This window comes from Penicillium cataractarum (assembly GCF_028827025.1).
Source record: "Penicillium cataractarum strain IBT 29864 chromosome Unknown utg000005l, whole genome shotgun sequence".
NCBI lineage: Eukaryota > Fungi > Ascomycota > Eurotiomycetes > Eurotiales > Aspergillaceae > Penicillium > Penicillium cataractarum.
This window is the reverse complement of record NW_026622741.1, coordinates 903,708-927,689: the sequence shown is the minus strand read 5'-3', so window position 1 is coordinate 927,689 and position 23,982 is coordinate 903,708. Positions and strand designations below refer to the sequence as shown.

Sequence of the window (23,982 nt, the reverse complement as noted above, 5' to 3'; positions counted from 1 at the left end):
CCCTTGCCGAGGTGTTAGCCTAGCAACCCTTTATATTACTCAATTTCAAACAGTTGCCACGCTCCTCATGGCCCCTACACTTCATCTCAACACCCGATATAGTAGTAGTTCACAAAGCTAAGCTTGTGATTGTTATTTGAGTTCAAGGTGACTACATTTGTACAGTATTTTTCGAAATCAGTTATACCTTGACACTCTTGCGACTTCAGTCCCGGAAAATAAATCCGAAATACGCTAACCAAATCAAGTTCACCGCTCTCTGGTTCCAGCAGAACTGTAATAGTAATATCGGAGGCCGATTTGTTTAATAAAATCCTTTAGAACCGACCAGGAGTGTTAGCGATATAGGGTCGGCGTGCTTTTGAAGCAGTTGCACCGCAAAGTTAAAGTCGCCTTCTCTTATGGCTAGCAGAAAAGAAGGGATTTGCTGAGGTTTTCTCTTTGAACTAGGAAACTTTTTCGACATTGACCTTGCTCTTGATGTATCACCGTCCCGCGGAGCCTCGTGGCCCGTTTCTTGATAAGGTGGCGGAAGTTCATCGAGACAAGTCGTCCGGTCGGCGCGAAGTTCGCCTGGAGTTTCAAGAGGTGAAGAAACCCCACAGCCTATATCGTGGCTCTCGTGGGGTGATAAAGTCGGTCGTTAATTGTCTGTGGTCGGGGGGTTTTGCAATACTCCATCTCCTGAGGTCTCACATGACAATTTGTCTCCAGTAAGCAACCTGGCAAGCGCTGAAAAGCAGCCAGGAATTTTGATGGAGTTAAGTTCTCAAATATATCCGCTGAGTGTGATTCTAAGTCAGCTAGATACCGAGTTCGTTTGTGGTTTGATATGAAGACTTCCGCAATTGCTCAGCGACGGGGTTTATTAACTCATAAAGCGGTGACATAACATAATTCTGCCAGTTATGCCAACAGTATGTAGGCAAGGAGCTCATTTGCACATTTGCGGCGAATCGCCACCCGGCTTTAAACGATTGGAAATGAGACCTTCGCCGGTTTGAAGTTGGCTGTGGGCGCGTACGATGTTGTCCAATTAACAGACTCCCAATAATACCATAAGCACCGACTCAACGCCATCAGTATTCTTGCTCTCTTCTGCGAGTCCTGCAGGCGCCCGGAGAGTGGGTGTGGTTACCGGCTCTCCAATTGTAATGGTCCTGCTTTTCACACCACGATACACCCGGTCATCGTATGGATGGGTAGGGATTGTTTCTGATGCTGCACGGAGTACACTATTGCGGTATTCATCTACTCCATACTTTCAACTGGATAACCGCTGGCTAGACGAGGTACGTTGAGTGATAAAATGGCGTTCAGACGGTCAGACCCCGTGAGGCAGAATCCCCGGAAGTCGGCTGAAACCAAAATTAGGCGCTTGCTACGGCGGATTCTGGGGAGGACTTCCCAAAACCCCGAATCCTACTGAATGCCTTCCCCGCTTCTTCTACTTGACACCAAATCTTGCCTTGCATGTTACAGACCTAGCAGCATCAATTTGCCAAGAGATCACGGGAGCTCCTTGGCAGCGTGACGGCCTGGGATACAGAGACTAGAATCAAATCACCTGCAAGTCTATGTGGGTGCATAATAGGTCTTCCGATCAACTCGCGTGGTCAGGTGCGGACCCAATCGGAGTCCAACGGCGAACTGGTCAAGTGAGCCGCCTTTCTCAATCAAATATTAGAACGTCACAATATAAACGTTGTACGAAGCTAGCTTCGGCTCCAAAATTGATGATGAGTGTTGCTAACGGAGCAACAGCTGGGTAAACCAACAGACATGTCAGGGAGAATAAATCAGATGGATAGTCCTTGTACATCGCATTGATATTATTCTAAGCATTCTTATTTCGCGCCTGAGTGGCATGAGAAAGTTGCCGTCGTAAATCCGACATCAGTCGGTTGTAGAGTAGCGTCCAACACTGCTCCTGCTCATTAGACGACCTTGAAAATCGCTGACCCAACGAGTCGCTGCTCATCTGCATTGTTGCAACCACGCTGTAATTCGCAATACTACACCCTTGTCGGTGTGCTTCACGTTGAATATCACGCGATGCGATTCATCCATGTCTTCAATATCTAAATGACCATCCTGGATCACTCTCTGCACACATAATGGGTTATCGTCAACGCGCGATGCACTCCATTCCCATGACCCTTTACAGCCATTAGTATTAGATCAGTTCACTTTGGCCCTCAACGTACCATTACGAATCAGAATATGTCGAGAAAGGGTTACAACTGCATTTAGGGGGTTGTGGATGTATATAACAATCAACTGACGCTCAGACATGTCCATAGATACAGACTGAATGTCAGACCCCGGGCCGTCATTGATTTCAAGACTGAGTTTGCCAATTTAATTGTCACATACATCAGCACCCTACGTCATATTGTTTCGGCAATTTTATAAGGTCTATGTTACACTAGCTTATGCAACTTTTACCGCTTCTTGCAAGGGAGTTCCAAAATAGGTTCCCCCCGCTCCGAGACAAACTGTCCAAGCTGGCTTCCCCATTTCCTTGGCGACGTTTGTTGCCTTCAACCGACACCTCAGATCTTATCTTTAATATAATGTCATGGAAATAAAAACAAAATCCAAGATCAACAGGTATCTTCAAATCCAACGTGCTGCAGGTTTCCAAATTCGCGATGGGTTCCATTGTCGTTTCCACTCTTGTTCTGCTCTTGCTTCCTGAACTCGGGATTTTTCCAAAGCCTCCTTTAAAGTTCGGGCCGCTGTTGAAACAATTGATTTATGCAAATGGTTGCTTTCCGCCTCGAAGTCATGTTGTGTCAGAAGGCTTTCGGATACTTCATTCACAACTAGAAACAGTTCATGAAAAATATCTCGGCAGGACTGGTAGAAATCGTTCTCGTTTTTCTGGTGCTCGTATTGAACTAGCTTTTCGTATTTGATTTCCTGGAGCGACTGTCCATTCTTGCTCTTGAAGCGCTGCAAACGGCTTCGTGTTGTTTCAAGCGCGATTGTTGATCCATTTACCAGAGCAATTTGATGATCGAGCAAGTTAATCTCGGGCAAGTCATGGCTGGGCGGCGGTGTTGCTGATCGGATTGAAAAGTATTTCGGAATATCAGGTGACCGGCTGTAAACACTGGAAGTAGTATCACTCGATACTCGCTTCTCATTCTCCGTAAAAGACATCGCAGATTTATGTTAAATATTTCCTCCGGCAGATGACGGCGATTTATTGCTCTTTAAGCCTACAAAATCAATGACGTATGCAAATTCAATGTAGATTCTCACAATCTGAGTTTCCGGGAACGCAACTTTCAAATATGAGGAAATCTTTATACAGCATCTTCAATACAGGATAAGGATACATAAACTGAGTGCAAAAAATTGGACGGAAAGGTTGTCACTTTGCGCGAGCTAATTTCAAAGACTATCAACCTTGACGTTAAGCATACTGTACAACAAAGACAAGGCTAAGAAAATGAGCATCTAGAACAAGGTTCCGGATGATGGAATTTCATGATTGATGAATTCATGTTGAGAGGTGTAACGTTCTGCCTGTTATTCTCTTCTTGTTGAATCCGATATTGATTGATCAGATGTGACCAAATTGCCTGTGATTCAAAATTCGTTCATATGACGGTCTCCATATTCAGGATCTTGAAAATCGTCAGCTAAAGAAGAGCAACAGAGTGGTGTATTGCCCACACTTCATGTAATCAAGCTGTCAGAAAGTTTCTATGGTCCTTTGTTTTATTCATGCAACTGTAACAAGGGTAATTATCCCTTGATGAGGAAAACATATTCAAAACTTGTCCAATAATAAGTTAGATACAACGCCGGCGCTTCTTAATTATGGAAGGAGGGTCTGCGAATTGAACGACTCTTCTGGTTCCCCGGAGGCAAAAACAAGCCCTTTGTCGTGGCCATGCAATGATCGCATGATCGGGCCGACCAAAATGACTATCCACCTGTTGATCATGAAGCAATTCCTTGGCAGATTTTGGGAAACCACCAATTCGTTGGCCGGCCCCAGATGAAGCAATTTCGATTATAAATCTCTCTTCCAGACTGTTAACAGTAATTGACACCTTTTTGCGATAATAGCCACACTCATAGCAGCCATGATCCTCATCGATGGGGCCCAAATCAATTCCTTGCGCAACTTGGAATCGAGCTCCAGGCAATTCTTCTATCAATTGCCTGATAACAGACCTAGGCCTTGGGCCTTTGCAGAGAATCGATCCTTGACAGATGAATGAACCTTGTTTTAGAAGAGGTATTTGGTCCATCTCGAAAAAAAGAACCCCGTTGCCAGTATTGCATGAACTAAATTATCGGATACGCTAAAGGATAATTTAGATAGCTCCGTCAATTTGCTCACATCATCCAATCTTGGTAGGTGTGCAGGAAGAACATGGTCTAACCGATGTATATCTGCGCGCATGTGATCAGGAACAAAGTTCAGTGCCTCAAAAAAGCCCTGTTCACCATCCATAGATGGGGAAGCCATGAATGCTCGAATCAAGCGGGGAACAGCGCTATCTCGTATGGCGCTTTTGCAGTTAGTCTCGGAGACAACCCCATCCGCAGTCGACCCTGTGCCAATTGAAACAATTAGGTCGTGTTTTCCGGCGTTGGGCCAGATGATGGCGGATTCCTTTAGAGCAATGGCAAGGGGATTGTTTGCCCGCACCCCACCATCTTGGAATGAACCAAATCCGGGGAGTTTTTTGGCTTTGAAGAACCTAAAAGAGGATTAATTTTGAATATACCGACCACTTTGAAGCTTACCAAGGAGCTGCAACACTGCATCGAGCCCTGAAGATTTCATATATTAGTCTTGCACAGACGACCCAGTTATCCCACCAGCGACAACCCGAAATAATGATACATGGAGGTTTCGAGAAGGATGATGAGAAACGAGTACAAAACTTACGCCTCCCACAGAAATGGATTATGGGCCTGGGTTTCCGGAATGAGAAACTCGTAGGCGGATTCAATGTCTCGCAAACCCATACCCCTGTAATTTGCCAGAACGCAAGCTTTGCCATCGGATATTCGACTTGTGATAACAGCCACTCGACTACCTGTGGAAGGGGTCGTCCCAAAATCGAATATGCGACGACTCAAACCCAGCTCCTCCTGGAGTACATTGTCCAATTCGTTCCCATCATACCATCCATCAGCAAGAAATCCGGTGAAGTATTTTATCCAAAGAGCACATTTCGCAATAGAGAGTGCGGAGAGCTCTTGACTGGTGCCTGGAGAACCAAAAATCTTCCGAGCAAGCTCCGGAAACTTGTGGAAACTTTGTCCCGCAGAAGATTTGTTGAAAATAAAATCCATGATATTGAGGCCTCCTGAATTAAAATTGTGTTAGAAAGAGACATTCACAATTGCATGAGGGTATAGGCAACGCTATTACCAACACTTGTGCCCGCGCACAGATCAAATATATGAGGAATTGTTATCCCGCCGCCGAGTCTGCGCTCGAGAGAGCGAAGAAGGCCTAGTTGTATGATACCACGAATTCCACCGCCATCTAAACTGAGTATCAAAGGTCCTTTAGTGGGAGGAAGAAGCTGTATAGTTATTTTAACGTCGTTGTTGCATAAAGGGCAATGTTTCAAATCATAATGGTACTCTGCGCTCCTACTAGGCATACCAAATATGACAACACAAATGTCGCAAATTGTATGACGACACGCCATCATATGCTCGGGGGCTCTGCATAGACATATGAAGCAGGAATTAGTTGAATACAACCCTCCATAGCGCTGGAAAAAGCCTGTTGCAACCCTTTTCCTAACAATTGCAGATGGTTTGGTTGGACTCATTTCGTTGAAAAGAGTATTCAAGTGGGCCAAAACAGAGCGGCAAGCGCTTCTCGACATCGACATCGCTTGTTTGCTCCAAGCCTCTAATAACTCTTGCTCGTAGAGTTCTTTGAAAACAATGTCTGGAAGAAAGCCTGTATCAACTTGTCAGCACTGGCCAGGAAAACTACTTGTCAAAGAAAACATACGGTGCATAGAAGGAGGGTAGGCGTTCAATAGAAATGCAGATGCGATGAACACATAAATGTCATCCACTTCACATCCGGAGTTGGCCGCCTCATTTAAAAAGACTTCTATGTGATTCCTGGAGACCAGATTGAGCTGGTGGTTCTCTCGTGCAATTTTGAGGCAATCTATGGTTAAATTCTCTAGGCTCGTGTTAATTTGTTTGATAGTTCTGTTCCAAAGAGTGCACAAATGTTGCGCAGAAAATGCAAACCCCTGGTCAGTTTTTTCCCTTTGTGTGATTTGAATTTGACTCAGAACCTCACGGCGTAAAGGCTCGAAGGCTGCCGTTGGAGATAGAAGGTGCCGGCCACGTAGGTCAACAGTGATGATTTGCAGCTTCAAATCTTCCTTCAACCTTTTGATTGAATGATCAAGAGTTGTATCGTCAGACTCACGCTCATCCTTCCTAGTTAAAACCATAATTACACGGAGGGAATTTGGCACTAATTGTGATCCAAATTTAATTTTGCCACGCGGGATATCAAGTACCTGATAGACTTTCTGTACATCTGCAGCGACATTTACGAAAAAACATAGAACTTGTGTCCATGGAAGCAGAAGTTTAGATATCACATGCTCTTTTATGTCCCTTAGAGAAGACGTCCTGCCGTGGAAGATGGGATATCGTCGGAGCTTCTCAGTGGGCCAGCGACAAAGGCTTGATCCACCTAGGCCAGAATGCCTGAGTAAGCTGCCTTCTGCAAAGAGAAGAGGTTGCTCGCTTTCAGCGGTTTCAGTACTGAGATGTAGCCTAGTGAAGCCTGCTGGCCCTCTCCTGGTAATGTTATTACGTGGAAATAAAGCCTGAAGAGCTTTGATACGAGAGGCATTTCCGGCAAAAAGAATCAACGAAGGATATTGAGAATGTGGATGGCTCATGCCTTCCACCAGTTTCTCTAGCCGCCCTGTGTCAACCAAGGTCCACCCTTGAGCCTCCGATATAAGGTCAAGCCAAGATGCCATGGTGAGTATGACGATAGAGCTACAGTATTCAGGGTTAATTTCAGCCTATAAATATTCCACAAGTTAAATTGGAAAACCGCGTAGCACGTTCTTTAACACCATCTTCGTAACTGAAATTTCGATTTAACTATCAGCACATTAATAAATCCGCTCTAAAATTGATTGCGTACCATTTTGGGAATCAAAAATGACATTGAATTATATTTACTGATGTTAGTCACAGGCAGTGCTTTTATCAGATGGCATCATTTTGTTCGTTTTCTTGCAACAGATAAATTTAATAACAGGCATGTCGAAAGTTAATATAAAATACATGCATACTGTACAAGCTCGTGAATGAGTGCCCGTGCCCTCGTGGTCTCACTCTGTGTTTATTGCTCCGGCTATTCATCATGTTCCGATCAGTGTCGAAACTTTTTCATAAGTGAACAAAAAAATCTCACGCCAACTTCTTCAAGACGAAGATCTTTGCAAAGTCTGGGATTGTTTGAGAAAACCATGAGCCCGCCCACCAAGGACTAATCGATGGGGTCACACGATCCCAGGCGAGAAGACAACAGTCTATCTAGCGGTCTTCCAACCATTCGACAGAAGCTTACGCAAACGGAAGATTTATCGCACTCTGAGGCAAGTTGGATCTCACTTTGTGAGTATAGATGTGGTGTCTCTCCATCAAGCTTGGACGGACAACACGTACCAATCATTAAATATCAATAACAGAATTTTGGATGCATTGTATGTTACACACACACACAATTCATTAACGCCCGGCGGCTGAGCCGAAAGGGCAACTAACGCTGATCTATCGATACACGTCCCAATATACATCTGCCGTGTCTCCTTCGAGCCCATAACCGACCTTCCCTCGGAGCTCTCGTCGTAGTTCTCTCAACTCCGGACAGTCCAGCAGAACATGGGTTACACTCTCTCGTTCGCCACAGGCACATAGGTCGTCATCGCGGAAACGAAAGGTCTTCGCGTATGTTGATAGCCAGCAGTGACCAGTCCGCAATTGCGTTAGTAAGTAGGCCCGGCTTCTAGGTAGGGACCCGTAGAGACGTCGGGTGTACTTGGCTGGCAATGTGTTGTCGATCCGGCGCTGCTGACCGCCGGGTTTTCGACTCTTTCCATTCTTTTTCCCATTGGTCTTGGATACCCTGCCTGATGTGTGCCCACTCGCGTGATATTAAGGGACTAAATGGGTGTGTCTTGCGTGGTATACTGCCTCTTTAGCTAGCCTGTCGGCAATGTCATTTCCGGGTATTTCGCAGTGACTGGGTATCCATTGTAGTCAAATCTCTGTGCCGTGGGTCTTAGTGTTCTTGGCTGCTTGGAGAATGGCGTGAATGATCTGTTGACCCGATTTGTTCCCGGGGCTCTGAATAGCTTGCAATGCTGACATGCTGTCACTGAAGATAGTGGCGGATCTCACCCGCAAGCGAGATGCTGTCCAGCATCGGGCCGCGACTTGATTGATGATGTTGACAGCATACAAGATCCCAATCAGTTCTGCGGCATGAACGGACCACCGGTCCATACTGCCGACCTGAATTTGGACCCTGTCCGTTATCTGTTGCATCTCGTCGATCGTGGTGGCTGCGGCTCCCAGATAGCCTTGTCGTCCCGAGGCATCTGAGTATAGACCGCGTTACCTGCGCCCTCTTTATTGCGGCCTCGCTGTCTAGCTCTATTTCGATTTTCGAGAACACCTCCGGCCTCCATAGTGGAAGCGGGGTCCGGTCAATCATCTCGATTTCTCGTAGCTTCTCTAGATTCATTGTTTCAACGCCTCTGCTAGCGGCAACCTAGTTTACGATCCCAAATTGTTCCGTCTTCTTCGAGCTCGGAGCAGGGTGCTCCATATAGGGTGTTTCTGTGGTAGGGTGTGGAGTCTCGTAATAGTGTTTTGTGCACGGTGGCGAAGACGAAGATGGATTGGTTGTACATGTGCCTCTACATCTAGCGTTGTTGTGGCCACCGCACCAAATGCGGATAGGACACGAATGAGTGCTGTCCGTTGTACATTACGCAGGTGCCGGAGATGCGTCTTATCTCGGAGGGGGTCATGCCAGACGGTTGATGCGTAGTCGATGACTGGTGCGACGCACGCTTCGTAGAGCTGTCGCATTTGCTCTGGACGTAGATGTTGTAGCCCACCAAGCGTGATGTTAACCTTCGTGGCTCGTTTGACAGCTTGTTGTACGTGTGGCCTCCATCGTAGTTCGTGGTCGAAGACGACTCCTAACTGTTTGGTAGTTACGGAGGGTTTGATGGTATTGCCATGCATGACGAGTTTCCCTTGGCACTGTCCCTTCCTCTTGCGAGTGATGTGATTGTATGTTACAGTCGATAGCAAAAACGGCTTCCTCCCCACAGACTTGTTTTCTTCTCTCGGGCCCTGTTGCCAACGCATTAGTGTAAAATTTATTTAAGGGGCCATAATATAGTATCACTATTCAAGGTATTGAATGGTATCGACAGCAAAATATACTTTAAAGCAAGTCGCTCTAGCGGTGAGAGGTACTTAAAGTATACATGGAAAGAGTATTCATTGTACGATGTAAATCTTCAAAGTCTCATGCCGGCGCAATGTTTCCGTGCGGCCACCGCCGATGGCGAGAATTTCATCTAATAGATAGGGCATTTTAGATTGTAGAAAGTATACCTAAATTACCGTAAATATTACGTAATGCATAGTACTTTTTGGTTTATTATTTAAATTTTTCATTATTTTTCTCTTTATGTGTAATCTGAAGGTAAATGATTTAAAGCGGAAGAACGGGAACTTGTCGCTAAAGGCCGACTCACCAAGGAGAAGCAACTTCTAACAATGGCTTCCCGACCGCTGGATATGATATAAAAGGAAAGGCCGGCTAATTAAGGGGTGGTCGAATACTACTAAGGGCCTTTGGGGATAGGATGTTCATCGTCCGCCAATTCCTCTTAGTATGTGTACGACGGTATTCGGGCTATCGGGTTAGACTCAGAGTATGGTGACATAACACACCACAACGGGATGGTACAAACCCTGAAGAAAGTTTAACTACTCTGGTCTTTAATCAGTCAAGGAGCTGATTCTATTGGACATGTTCAGTACTAGCTACAGCTTCAAAAATTCTCTCAAACTCACACCACTCGAAACATTTTGACCAATCATGCTTCCGCTAAGTCCAAATAAGACTCCATGGCGTAGGATCTTGGCCCCCTCAGACCAAGACAAATACAAATGAGGACGGATTGTTTGGGAAAAGCGTTGATGTGTGAAGTAGGCTGAACACTCCTCACTTCAGCGTTCTTTGACGAACATTGATTTTGGAACTGTCTCGCCGGCCTCGACTGTAGGAGTCTCTGTCTCGGATGTTCAATGTTCGCGTTCTCCCTTTGTGGAGCTTGATATTCTGTTGCTCTAGATAATCATCTGCAACTTGCTCCGAGGTTGCTCGAAACTGAACAAGTTGCATCTCAGACCTCCGGCTAGAGGCCATTTGGGTGGAAGACCAAAACTGAGGTTTCACTTGGGTATCTGGCACAGCTAGAGACAGGGGAATATCGTGGGGGTTCAGTGGCTCGGTAGGCTCCCGTTTCATGTACTTGTTGATAATTTCATCCACATCATCGCATGGCTCAATGTGCTACGCATCATCCATACTAAAATCGGGCTGGAAATACAGGCTGCCAACATCGTCTCGAGCACTATCGGAATTCTTTTCCGATTCATCAAAACTTATCGAATTTTTTTCATCGTTGGCAGGGGCCAGTGTTTCGTGAACTCTGATTGAGGAGGCTGCTCTTTCCTGCTCGGCAAATGGCTGTTTTTTCTTTGATTGACCACGCTTCTCATCTGCAATGAAATCCAATTCATTGCGCTGGGCGTCTTCAAGCTCTTTTTGCTTTTCCCAGTTTGCCATAGATATGAGCCCGTCAGCCACACCAAGGCGATAGCTGAATGTAGGCCCGCCTCCTTTGTAGGAACATGCCCATTCTAAAATCAAATTGTGAACCATTTCAAAAGCTACTGCAGCTGCGACAGTGTTGTCTGAGATGCCAAAAAATGACCACTCCACATAGATGCCGAAATCGGTCGAAAAGGTTTGCAGTCAAAGAACGTACACATTGCTGTCGCCAGTCTTTCAACAAAGGCTTCTTTCATAACCCTCCGTGATCAGCCTGCAATCTTTTCATTGCTCTCCACCGTACTGCGCTTTGCTTCCATTATCATTAGCCATAAGATCCGCCTGGGTGACATTTTGTTCGCTCATAGTTTCTGAGATAGAAAGAGTGCGGTTTTGGCTTCTGCTTCTGATACGTTGGCATGGTAGGCGCGGTTCAGACATTTCTGGATTTTATCCAAAACGGCTTTATTGATATGACAGGCTGTTTGAGGTTGGTTCTCTGAGGCGGTTTTGATAACAGTTGCCTTCTGAATAGGCTGCTTGGGTGCCATACTGATCCGATATGTTTAATCAAAGGGTGCGGACTGGTCATTGAAGTACTTTTCATCCCACAAGGAGACCCCGCCGTATTTTTTTTTCCGTCCCCAATGAGTCTTCATTTTACGGGTCCTATCTTTGATACACATAGTAGCGCGTAAATAGAACGTACTAAAGTATATTTTACGTGGAATCAAATTTCTTGGCGGGTTTTGGGTCAACGGTCGACAGCCAATGCACAATTTTGGCGCCTTTGGTATTCTCCAATATTTATGGTGTTTTCAATACTTGACACTTGTCAGGGCAATTTACACCGGTGGCACTTCTCAGGGTTACTGTATTAAATAATTGGCACTTTTGTCCCTGGTCATGGCCTTTGAAATCTGACAAATTCACAAGGTCTTGCTGTTTTCACCACGGCCCTCAGGAAACAGGACAGTGCAAATCACCTCTTCTGTCGCGCACATCCAGCGTAACCGGTAATATTTGTAAGGGCCGGTTAATGGTCGTGAGTACGTTTTTCAACACACTCAGCGATTGATTAGGCACGACCTGATCCCTGCTAAACATAATATGACTTGCCAATCGACAAACACCAATGAAAAACCAGTAGTCTTTCATGTGCCTCGTGAGGGCGGCTAATTAGACGTCAATTCCAGTTGGTTGGGATGTGTTCTGCCGCCAAGCTCTTGACCTTATCAAACAGTATCACGCTGCATCCGTCAATAAGGATGTCCAATCAAAAGAAAAGCTATCCTTGGGGTGGAAGCAGATTTCGCTAGTGACTGTAATTGCCAACTTCAATTAATATCACCTCTGCGATGTTCAAGGCCTTCAAGTGTCGTGACTTTATGCTTGCACTGGGGGCATTTACGACGGTGCACCAACTTCGGATGCGGTCTGATGTGTCTGCCGTTCTGGAACTTCCGGCCTCACTCACAGCTAATCATTGCATGCATTGTCTGATATGTGTTCCTTGATAGGACTCGTGAAAAACACAAACTAGACTTTTCTAATTTCGAACGATGCTTGTCTTGAATTGAGAGTTTTCCGCGACGGAAAGGTCCATTATGCACTGTAAAGGTATGCTTTGCAGTCAGTGTCACCTACTTTCGGAGCAAACATGGTCGATTTTGGAACGCTGTATTGGCCCAGTCTATATTGTATGGGAATTTACGTCTGGAAGGATCATAACATCCCCCAATCGATATTTCCGTGTTCATTGCCTTTCCTGAGGCATTTCCACGAATACCCCCATCCCATTGGGTAATTACCAGAAGCTACGTTACAATAGAATTGCATATTTGATTAAACACTTTCGAATGCATTATTTATCTTGCGGGATAAAATGCTGGTATCATTTCTGAGAAAAACCAATGACCAAAAATGTAGCATTTACGGTGGCCCTCAATTTGGTGCAAACGATCCCTTTATTGATCTGGCTTTCAGTACTGTAACTGAAAAGGTACTATTCCCTCGAACCATCACATCTACAGTCAATGACATTCCATATGTCGCTTCTTCGGTCTGGAAAATTGAAGATTGGGGGCTTCGGAATCACCAAATTAGACGGAATAGTAGGTGTGTAGTCAGCAGGTGTTCTGTGTACTGCACGCTGCGAACGATTTTCCTGTACCCGTCAAAATCAGTTCACTCCAGGTATGTTTGTGTAGTTCTTACAATGTCTTGTTTAGTTGGAGCAGGAGTTCCAGGGTGAGAATGATATGTATAAATTCGCCCATTCGGCATTTCCATTATTAACCAGCTCCGAATGGCATACAGGCGCCAGAAATCATTATGGCGTCGCAAGAGATTGTTCCGACGCTTTCGTAGTTGTTCCTGCTTTACGCGGTTCATGACTGGAACCATTCATATGAGCTACCCGCAGGCTCTTTCTGGTATATGAAAAGGGCCGAAGCTCGGGACGCTGCAGAATATATGGAAAAAATCAGAGTTTAAATTTGCGTCTCAGTACATTGAAATGGGCCACCATCCTTGAATTCACCCAGGGTGAATACCGCAACTTATTGCTAATGGTTTAATAAGAGTTTCCGATATTCCTGGTTATCAATTGAATGAATGAGAAAAAATATTGGTAAAAATCATTCCCTAAATCTACGGCTTTATGGTGCTTGCGGTACATCCATCCATCCGAAGTGACGTCCTCAATTATTTAATTCATTTTGTTTGTAGGGACTTCGTGCGACTACCATGTATTTAGAGGAATTGATTAACCGCTATGTTATGCCCGTTTTTGCCTATCTGCTTTGGGCTAGACCATTACATTTCTTTTCCAGGCTTCCACTTTACCGTTAAATAATCCACGGGATCTCATTGTCAGCATTGCAGTGGTCATTTCATAAAATTATTCCTGTTGGATCACCAAGATCCGACTCTAATGCGTCCATCCCAGCCTGAAGTACTAAGTTATAGGGATTTGACTTCGATAAATTCACAGGAGCTTGAGCGTGATTTGAGCGGAGATGCCCTGTCTCTGTGCACTCCCGACACTGAGCATAGTACGACGCAAACCTCCCAGAAGCTTAGACTGCACAGTGATGAACGGACCTCTTCAAGTCTGAAACTGGCAGGCACTGGAGTTACTATTTCCCCTGTCCAAATTGTGGCGTTGATGCTTCAATTTTTCTTGTCAAATGGAGAAGCCAATGCATCGCCAGAGAAAGCCAAGCATTCACACGCCACAATTGACATACTCAAGTCGGCTGTAGAAATCGTCCTTCGACCATCTTTGACTGCTAAAGAGATGAAAGAGGAATGCAGAGAGATACTTCCTGGAAATACTGTATCCAATTCCCGACACCAGCAGAGAGTAAACAAAGTTACCACTAAACTCTATATTCAACGTTGGATAGGCGATCTTGTGAGGCAAAATACGCCAAATAGCCCAAACTTGTCTGCTATTCTAATTCAGGAGTTGAAATACCACTATCCGGCCTACTATAAGGCCTTGCATGCCTTGCCATTGATTCTTCAGCATATGCCAATTTCTCTGAAATTAAGGTTGGCTACAAAGGTGAATTCGAAACGATTAAAGGTAGCGACAAAGCTGCTCAAACGTTGTGGACTTTAGTTTATATCACGGTTAAATTTCAGGGACCAGCTATCAGATTGCATCCTTTCGTCAAGCTTATTCTGGAATTTTATTTTCTCTGCATTTTAGATACAATTTCATAAAATACAGTACTTCCAATTTATCTTTCCCTATTCAACATTTTACAGCCTACGAAGGCCCTGCCACATAAAGGGACAATTTCTTGGTCCATTGCACATGTCCTATTCTGAAACCGATGCAAGCAGATATTAGAAGAAGCTTGTTGTCTAGCCAAAATTTTCGGGTATATATAACTTGAGCACACATGAACACTACAATCTGATACATAATATGTACTCATCCTCTTTGATTAGTGCGCACCTTTCTTACAACGTGCATTCATCCATTCGTTTGTATGCATTCTTCCCATGGGTATTTCAACGACCATGAAGTCCCGTTATTGACAGGTGTTTAACATAAACACTATTTCCATTTTCATACTGGGGTCATGCTATTTACTTTTCAATCTGCTTTTCCCATTTACTTGTAAATAGTCGGTATTCAATAGCCCAAACAGGCCATTCCCGTCAATAGATCAGTAACTTGTACTGTTGAGATTTCTTGCTTCAATTGGCCATTGCTATATGGCGTCCAGCTGTAAGTTGGGTGTTATCTTTTCAGAGGAATAAAATGGCGGAAGATTCCACTAACGCCCCAGCTTATGTCCAAATTGTTGATCTTGAGAACCGCTTTGAATTCTGAGGAACATGAAAACTTCGAGTAAAAAGTGACTTCCGTCTGTTTTGGCACCCATCAAATTACACAATTTTGTAGCAAAAATGAAATCTACTCGCTCTTAGATCATAAGCTGCATATAACAAGCTGTTGTAGCAGTTTCAACTTCCTATGTGCCACTGCACCCAAGGTTTTGGATAGCCGTGCCAAAATGGCCAATACAGTTAGAAACTCCAATATATCCACTGTAATGCCCCTATCGATTACAGAGTGCGTGAATATTCCACATTCTGCATCTTAATATTGTTGCATGTTTAACACATTTCAGGAGCCAATTATCCTTGAAAGATTCGGCTTTCACTTCTAATATAGAACGAATAGCCTCACACGTGCAACGGAGTTCGACTCAGGTAGATTTATGTACGCTTACATGGCAGACCTCGCATCTCGGGTCCCAGGCCGCATCGTCGGATCTTTCTTTCACATCAACGTACCGCCAGCCGGCTAATATTGTTGGTTCCATTTGGAGCAACGCGCCCACGTCCAGCCTAACACACAAATATGGAATTACCTCATCTACTGGCTCAGAACAAGAAACAAGGAACCGACTCGCGTCAGCTAGGATGTCAAATAGTTCAGGCCAGATGGCAGACCCAATGAGCAATGATCAGGTCTTGGCATATATATCATACAGTGAAAGTCTGACGGTCATCTATGCATCCAAGACTGCGGAGCGAGCACCCAATTTGTCGTCCGTGAGTTCGTGGATAGAAACCACGCTGCCTAGAGTATCCACCCATTCCAGATCAACGCAATCATGTTGTGGTATGCAGGAATCAAAAATCACCTTTCACGGATCGCCACCAACATCATCTGAAATTTCATTCACATTTTCACACTCCCAGTCAGCTGAGGTTGATGATCCCACTTGGAAGTCGAATTCCATCATCGTGAGCAAAACAAACAGAAATGGATTTATTTTGACGACTAAATCGGAACCCTTCACCTTGCAGAGACCTGAGTTAACTGATTCGGTGGAGAATCCGTACCGAATGACGAATGCGCGTAGCAAGGAGCAGGCACCGACGTCCATATCACGGGTTGAGGACCAGGCAGCTCCTGGTACTTCTACTACCCTGGAAAATGTTCCCACGGAGTTATCTATGCATGTTTTAATAACACCGTCACCCCATGTGTCTTTACATCTTAAGGCACTTACTGACATGCCCACCTATTCCTCGACGAGTTTCCTCTCTAAAGGACTAATTGTGGATGGAACTACTGCGGTGTCTACATCGAAACAGATTAGTCAGACTCTTGCGTTGAACAATCTTCTCCCGATAAGCAAAGCATCGGGAGGGGACCGACAAGCTCATGCGTCAGTGGGACGTATATCATTAGATTTGGATGTATTAGACTCTCATCTAGATCGTGAAACCAATGCTAAAGAAAATGTCGGATATTCATCATCTCTTCACTCGCCGTTCCCTTTTAAAGACGGTGAACAAATACCACAGACGCACCAAGCACAAACCACTCTCTCGGCTCCTTCTGCAGATCTGTTTATATCAATGTCAAACTCAAAGCAGGAGGGACAGGCATCTACTATAACAACTGGGTTTTCTCATCCGACGATTTCCACTGATTTGACACACACCACTAGTACAACTTTGGCGGCCACGCTGGCTGGGAGTGCAATGTCAATGCCTATTCATAAAAAATCCCTGGCAGTCATCTTGGGGAGCATTTCCAGCGCCGCAGTGATCTTCTGTGGGATTTTCTTTCTCCATCGTTTGTGCTACAGACGTTTGCCGCATGTCAGGAATGACCCCACTTATACTGGACATGAACAAACGGTTTTAACTCCCGATGACTCCCAATATCGAGAAATCTCTCGCTTTTCTGAGGATTCATAACAATCACCACTGATCGTTTGCGCAAATGGACCCGGCCCCGCCTGCTCACGAATCCAAACCCTCCCGCCCGTTGTTGTACACATTTTTGAACCGATCAGATCTCCAACTCTAATTCATCATATAACTAGATCCCTAGTTGGGTTTCCATGTGGTAATATTCCCAGATAAAACTATTGTTGCGCAAAATTTACCAAGTTCTTGGTTAAACGGCTGATACAGCCCTCGAGAATTTTAGATCCGCGAACCACGGATCGCTAAAAGAACTACCAGGGATACACAAAAGAGGGATAAACTACATGAAGTGGGAATTATACACTGATTATTTCCCATTTAGTATACTTATTCTTCCTGAATTTCTGGATGTGTCTAAGTCCATTGCCTTGAGAGCCGCGCGGTTCGGTGTCGTGGCTGTTTGACACTTGAATATGCTGTATCTTATCTTAACCCTTGTGCATTGAAGTATCATAATCCAAAATATCGCATTTACGATGGTTCTTGGGATGGAATACTTGGTGGGAATTACGTGAACTCGCTCATTTTGCAATAACCCCTTGACTGGTCACTTACACATGTTACATAATTTGTAACTAACGTGTCGTTGATGCACCCCCGCACCCGGTGAATTTATCATTCTTACTAATATTGACTGTTGAAAATCTCTGGCGGTTACACCATAGGTGACAATCTATCTCCCGTGTGATAATTTACCGAGCTACTTGAGAGAGAATTCACCAAACTAGTTAAATATACGTAGAAAAGGGAGCAAGTTTGGGCACTACGTGCTAGAAAAGAAGTGAGGCAGTACAAGGCGCTATGCTAGCGTACACCCAAGTCTAGGGATATATGTTATATTGATACTGTAATAAAATCAGAATATATTCTCCTTGCTGCATGACCATTGTGCCTAATGGCCTGATTTCTTTTATTTCTCGCTCTGCGAGAGGAGGTCCGTCGGCGAACTTGATAAAATGACGTCTGAAAATTCGGACTTGGTGAACGCCATATTTCTCGGGCATATCGTGAGCGGACATATCTATAGCAAGAAGTTACCAATCGACAATAGGATAAGTGACCTAAGAACTTGTGGGATGTTGGGTGAGCAGCAGCCAGCAGCATTTGTAAATACTTGGACAAAGGCAATATTTACTTTACATCCGCCAAAATTAGTGATATTATGCCGACATAAATTCCGTGTGAAGAGCATACCAATTTAGACTTATTGATATCTTTTTGATTCGCTAGTATGACTCATTAACCAGTACTCTTAGTGGTGTTTTGAGCGACGAAATATAAGTCCGTTCCGAGTGGTCGAGTTTGGCACTAGGCCCTCGTCACTGAGAACAGATGACAGAATGCCGGGGATGGACTGCAATGGTCTCTTTGTATTCGCTATTCCCTTTGTGGAAAAAGTTAGAGATTTTCAAGTAATATCGAAACCAGGCACTATTTCATCCCGTCAATCGTCCCGCATCCGCCCTGCTGCAGCATATGGGCCACGATCGAAATGTTGGATGTTGTTGAGCGACACTTGCTTGGTGGCTGGTTGAAAAAGAATGAACCTGCCCGTTCTACTTATGTGTAAATTTCCATTTCTTGTGACTGAAACTAGATCCTGATACGCTCTAGTTACAAGTTTCTCGGATGTACACTACATTACGAAGTCTCTGAAGAACCCTGTTAACCGACACCATTGGCGACTAAGCTTTACAAGGCTAAGAATTGATGTTAGCTTTTGAATTCCCGTATGTGGAAAGAGATAAATTTCGTGTTTTCCATCAAATTCAACAATTGCTATCGATGCCGTCTCGTAGCAGTTTCAGTGTGAACGCCTATTCTTGACTGGGCGTTGTACAGGGAGGATCGAAATCAGATTCACCACTTACACACGGAGATTCTATCTCGAACCCTCCTTCGAAACCTACTATGACTATTGCGGTTACACTACCCCTGATCCCGTGTCTTGGCGGTATTGTGGTACAGGCGTAAATAATAACATAAAAATAGATTCTGTATGAAACTGGTATGGCTTCCAGCATGTCGATTTTGCAAACAAGGCAAATGGATTTCCCTCTTTGGTCTAAGGTCTAGCTAAACCCCCTGCCTACAGTACCACAGGCTGATGTGGACTAAACGCCAGTCTGATTTCCCTTTCTTAGCGCCGTGATCACCTGATGATGATGATGATGACGTGAGTGTCTACCTATTTACCCCTCTTCAGGCTGAGTGTCAGACGACATTCCTTCACATGAGATGCGCAGACATATACTTGTCGATCATGGTATCCAAGGCATCTGTATCATTCGGTGGCAACAACCTCGGGCTTCAGATTGGGAATAACCACGGCTCGATTCATGCAGAATTTCATCCTCCTGGTAAGGCACAAGAACCCAAAAACGACAACTGTCACCGACTAACCATCACTTCCCAAACTAGAGCGACCGGAAACTCCGCCCAGCCCCTTATCAACTGTCCCATTCCCGCGTGATCCAGATTTTGTCCGTCGCAACACACTGGTTGATCAAATTCATCACAAACGCACGGTCCCGGGGTCTAGAACAGCGCTGGTCGGCCTCGGCGGAGTCGGGTAAGTGTAGAGCGACCTATATACGACCCGTTGCTCACAACTCGAAGGAAATCACAACTTGCTATCGAATACTCCTATATAGTGCGATCCGAATCGCCAGCGACATGGGTTTTCTGGCTCCACGGGAGCAACGAGGCCCGCTTCGAGCAAAGTTTTCGGGATATCGCTGACGAACTTAAACTTGCCGGGCGTCGGGACCCCGGGGTCAACATATTTCAACAAGTGGAGAATTTTCTCCGAGATGAGAAGAAAGGGAGGTGGATCTGTGTCATTGATAACGTCGAAGACGAATTCCTTTGCTCAATTCCGCCAGCTAGAAAAGACGACCCGACGAAAGGGCCGACAAATACCCCTACTAAACCACTACTAGAATACGTTCCTCGGAGACCAAATGGATTCACTATTTTAACAAGTCGAAGTCGAGAAATCGCGTTGAAAATGGTCAATGTCAAGGACCTCATTGATGTCAAGCCGATGGAAAGATCTGAGGCGCTGGACCTCTTCCAAAAGAAAACGGATCGGCCAGAAGATAGCCTCGAGAGCCAGCAATTGGTAGAGATGTTGGAATTCATGCCGCTAGCGATCGTACAGGCTGCTAGCTATATTCGAAATAGGGCGCCTCGCTGTTCGGTAGCACAATACCTGAGAAAATTCCAAGAGAATGACCGTGAAGCAATTAAGCTTCTGAAAAAGGAGGCAAGTCACCTCTCCCGAGACTGGGAGGCAAGTAATTCGATTCTGGTGACGTGGCAACTATCATTCGATTATATACACCAAACCAAACCATCTGCAGCGGGATTGCTTTCTCTCATGAGCTTTTATGATCGGCAAGGGATACCGGAATACCTCATCCGGCATCAACCTGATCCTAATGACATATCACTTTCAGAGCTTCAGAACGACTCTAGCGATTGGGAGACATCTGAATCTGATATCGGCCCCGACTTTGAAGATGATATCGCGACACTAAGGGATTTTTCATTTATATCTATTAGTGAGAGCAGCACTTTCTTTATGATGCATCGGCTGGTGCAACTGGCTATGCGCGCATGGTTGAAATCTCATGGACAAATAAACCAGTTGCGAGAGATATTTATTAAAACCCTGTTCGACGAGTTTCCCACCGGTGAATACGAAAATTGGAAGAAGTGCAGGTCAATCTTCCCCCATGTCAAATCCGCAATGTCACAACGACCAGCATCACCCACGTGTCTGCAACAGTGGGCTACGTTGCTCTATAGAGGAGCATGGTATGCGTCTGAAAGCGGTATCATCGCGGATGTAAAAGAAATGGCAGAGAAATCAAGACGTCAAAGGATGATACTATTTGGTGATGACCATGAAGATGTTGTCGATAGCACAGCCATGTTGGCAACAGCATACTGGCGTGAGGGCCGATGGGAGGAGGCCGAGAAGCTTCAGGTACAGGTTATAGAAATTCGCAAGACTAAGCTCGGCGAGGATCATCCTGATACACTGACGAGTATCGCCAACCTCGCATCGACGTACCGAGACCAGGGCCGGTGGGAGGAGGCCGAGCAGCTCGAAGTACAGGTGATGGAGATGAGCAAGATGAAGCTCGGCGAGGATCATCCAGACACGCTTTCGAGTATAGGCGATCTAGCATTGACGTACAGCGACAAAGGCCGTTGGGAAGAGGCCGAACAACTCCAGCTGCAGGTGATGGAGAAGAGCAGGATGAAGCTTGGGGAGCATCATCCCGCTACGCTGACGAGTATGGCCAACCTCGCGTTGACATTGTGGAATCAGGGCCGATGGGAGGAGGCCGAGAAGCTCGAAGTGCAGGTCATGGAGACTCGTAAGAAGCAGCTTGGCGAGGACCATCCCGATACACTGATTAGTATGGCCAACCTAGCATCGACATTTTCGGACCAAGGCCGGTGGGAAGAGGCCGAGGAGCTCGAGGTGCAGGTGATGAAACTGAGCAAGATGAAGCTTGGTGAGGATCATCCCGACACGCTTTTGAGTATGGCCAATCTAGCATCAACATACCGGGACCAGGGTCGGTGGAAAGAGGCCGAGCAGCTCGAAGTACAGGTGATGGAGACTCGTAAGGCAAAGCTTGGCGAGGATCATCCCGTTACACTGACAAGTATGGCCAACCTCGCGTTGACATTGTGCAATGAGGGCCGATGGGAGGAGGCCGAGAAGCTCGAAGTGCAGGTCATGGAGAAGAGCAGGATGAAGCTTGGTGAGGACCATCCCGATACGCTTATGAGGATAGGCAACCTAGCAGCCACGTACGCGGATCAGGGCCGGTGGAAAGAGGCCGAACAACTTCAGCTACAGGTGATGGAGACTTGTAAGAAGAAGCTTGGCGAGGATCATCCCGATACGCTTTTGAGTATGGCCAACCTAGCATCGACGTACGGGGATCAGGGCCGGTGGAAAGAGGCCGAACAACTTCAGCTACAGGTGATGGAGACTTGTAAGAAGAAGCTTGGCGAGGATCATCCCGATACGCTTTTGAGTATGGCCAACCTAGCATCGACGTACGGGGATCAGGGCCGATGGAAAGAGGCCGGGCAGCTTGAAGTACAGGTGATGGAGAAGAGCAAGATGAAGCTCGGCGAGGATCATCCCGACACGCTGGCGAGTATGGCAAATCTCGCTTTCACCTGGAAATCCTCAGGTCACGATTCCGAAGCTATCAATTTGCTGCGGAATTGCTTAGCAAAGCGGAAACAGATACTAGGGCCTAATCATCCCAAGACGGTATCTAATTCTGAGTCCTTGCTGGAATGGGAAACGGAGGCGCTGAATGTCAATGCCTATGTGAGGTAGATGCTTGAATACAATAGATGTTTACTTAGTAATGTACATTCAATTTGCCAATTTCTCGAATTAATTCGCCAGCATATCTTATTATACTAGGACTGAGGGAAAGGGCTTCACCTCAGAGCTATGGCGGATATTGTTACTGAAGGTGACGATAGTGAGGTAGCACGAGCGAGCTAACGGACAACGTCATGGTCGTATTAATGGTAACAGTATTTCGAAATATTTATGCGATTCAGTCTTCCATGATACTATCTTTCGATACGATTCAGCCCCCCGAAACTAGACTAAGCCAGATATAGATTAGCGGGTTTCAGAGTAGGGCTTAAGAAAGAATCTCTGTTTTTAAGTGGTGAAATTGATTTCGATCCATCCTGTAATGCAAAAGCAGGCTTAATTCTTATCATTCCGGGGGGATACACAGAAGCCATATATACAGCATGAAGTCTAAGTTGATTGTAAATCAACTTGGAACTTCTTATAGATAGTGCAGGAATCATTTCCGATGTTATGGCTTTATTTCTGAGCAGCAACAGTCTCAAATCACAGCACTGGGAAATTCACATATAGCTACGATTTTCTCTAGGTTTCAGCTTTAGTGCGCAGTCTCTGATGGTTCACCTGACAGTGATACATCATCATAGTATATTTTCTAATCCGTCGACAATAGTGAGAATAGTATCCCGAGTCTCCCACGAAGACCAGAGTACCAAGTAGTGAGTTTCTCGGCAGCCACTTCGAAGAAAGGTCCGTCGTGAAATCGTCTTTACGAGACATTTTTGTCCTAGGCGTGCTGACTTAACAGGATGATGTAAGCAATTAGTCTGTTGATACCGTATATGAAGGCTGAAGCTTACTTCTGCAATGTCTTCGCTTATATCTCCAATAGTAAAGTGATCCGTTACGCCACTGTCGGAGGATCTCTCCGAACGATAGGATATATCGTCTGTATCAGAGACTACAAATTCCCTATCCTCGCTTGTTTCCGATGGCACATATGCTGATTCATGATCAGAATAGGTTCCGTCTAGGGTGTCAGACGTGTCTGAATCCAGTTCATAATCACTAGATGAGGAGCTTGCGTCCCCCTTGTCATCACTAGCCGAGTTTGACATTTTAAAAGAATTAGATCATGAGATACATCCTGAAGGGTAGAATCTGGCCCGGGATGATTAAATAGGGTATTTGACTAGGTTTACAGACCTCAGCAATATGTCGTTGTGTTAGAGATCGTCTGCAAAAGTTCATATTATGATAATATAATTGATGGTTCGATTTTGATGTGCGATTGTGTTAATAATTCAAAACTTGAGTGTTCAGAGTCCAAGAAAATTACCATTCATATTCAAGGGACCCTTTGCCAGTAAATATCTGAAGCAATTCATCCCTGGCTCCGCAAATTGAGACCTAAAATATAATTGAATTGAGGAGGAAAAATAGAAAGGAGGGGTAAAAT

General features: G+C 45.2%; 4 protein-coding genes across 4 annotated transcripts; 1 reads left to right on the top strand and 3 right to left on the bottom strand.

Annotated features, from left to right (window-relative positions):
* Positions 1-3,806: 3,806 nt before the first annotated feature.
* On the bottom strand, positions 3,807-7,010 carry N7496_006062 (patatin-like phospholipase family protein; the record flags this gene model as incomplete). The annotated part of the gene is made up of 5 exons (XM_056698991.1): positions 3,807-4,271; positions 4,310-4,727; positions 4,919-5,342; positions 5,408-5,941; positions 6,008-7,010. 5 exons carry the CDS (start codon positions 7,008-7,010, stop codon positions 3,807-3,809), a joined length of 2,844 nt encoding a protein of 947 aa, XP_056554404.1.
* Positions 7,011-10,642: 3,632 nt separating this feature from the next.
* On the bottom strand, positions 10,643-10,918 carry N7496_006061 (uncharacterized protein; the record flags this gene model as incomplete). The annotated part of the gene is made up of 1 exon (XM_056698990.1): positions 10,643-10,918. The coding sequence occupies one exon, from the start codon at positions 10,916-10,918 to the stop codon at positions 10,643-10,645; it is 276 nt and encodes a 91-aa protein (XP_056554403.1).
* A 347-nt stretch (positions 10,919-11,265) lies between these two features.
* N7496_006060 (DUF2786 domain-containing protein) lies at positions 11,266-11,454 on the bottom strand (the record flags this gene model as incomplete). The annotated part of the gene is made up of 1 exon (XM_056698989.1): positions 11,266-11,454. One exon carries the CDS (start codon positions 11,452-11,454, stop codon positions 11,266-11,268), a length of 189 nt encoding a protein of 62 aa, XP_056554402.1.
* Positions 11,455-19,418: 7,964 nt separating this feature from the next.
* On the top strand, positions 19,419-22,532 carry N7496_006059 (tetratricopeptide repeat protein; the record flags this gene model as incomplete). Its single annotated transcript, XM_056698988.1, has 3 exons — positions 19,419-19,515; positions 19,577-19,727; positions 19,775-22,532. The coding sequence occupies 3 exons, from the start codon at positions 19,419-19,421 to the stop codon at positions 22,530-22,532; spliced, it is 3,006 nt and encodes a 1,001-aa protein (XP_056554401.1).
* Positions 22,533-23,982: the final 1,450 nt, after the last annotated feature.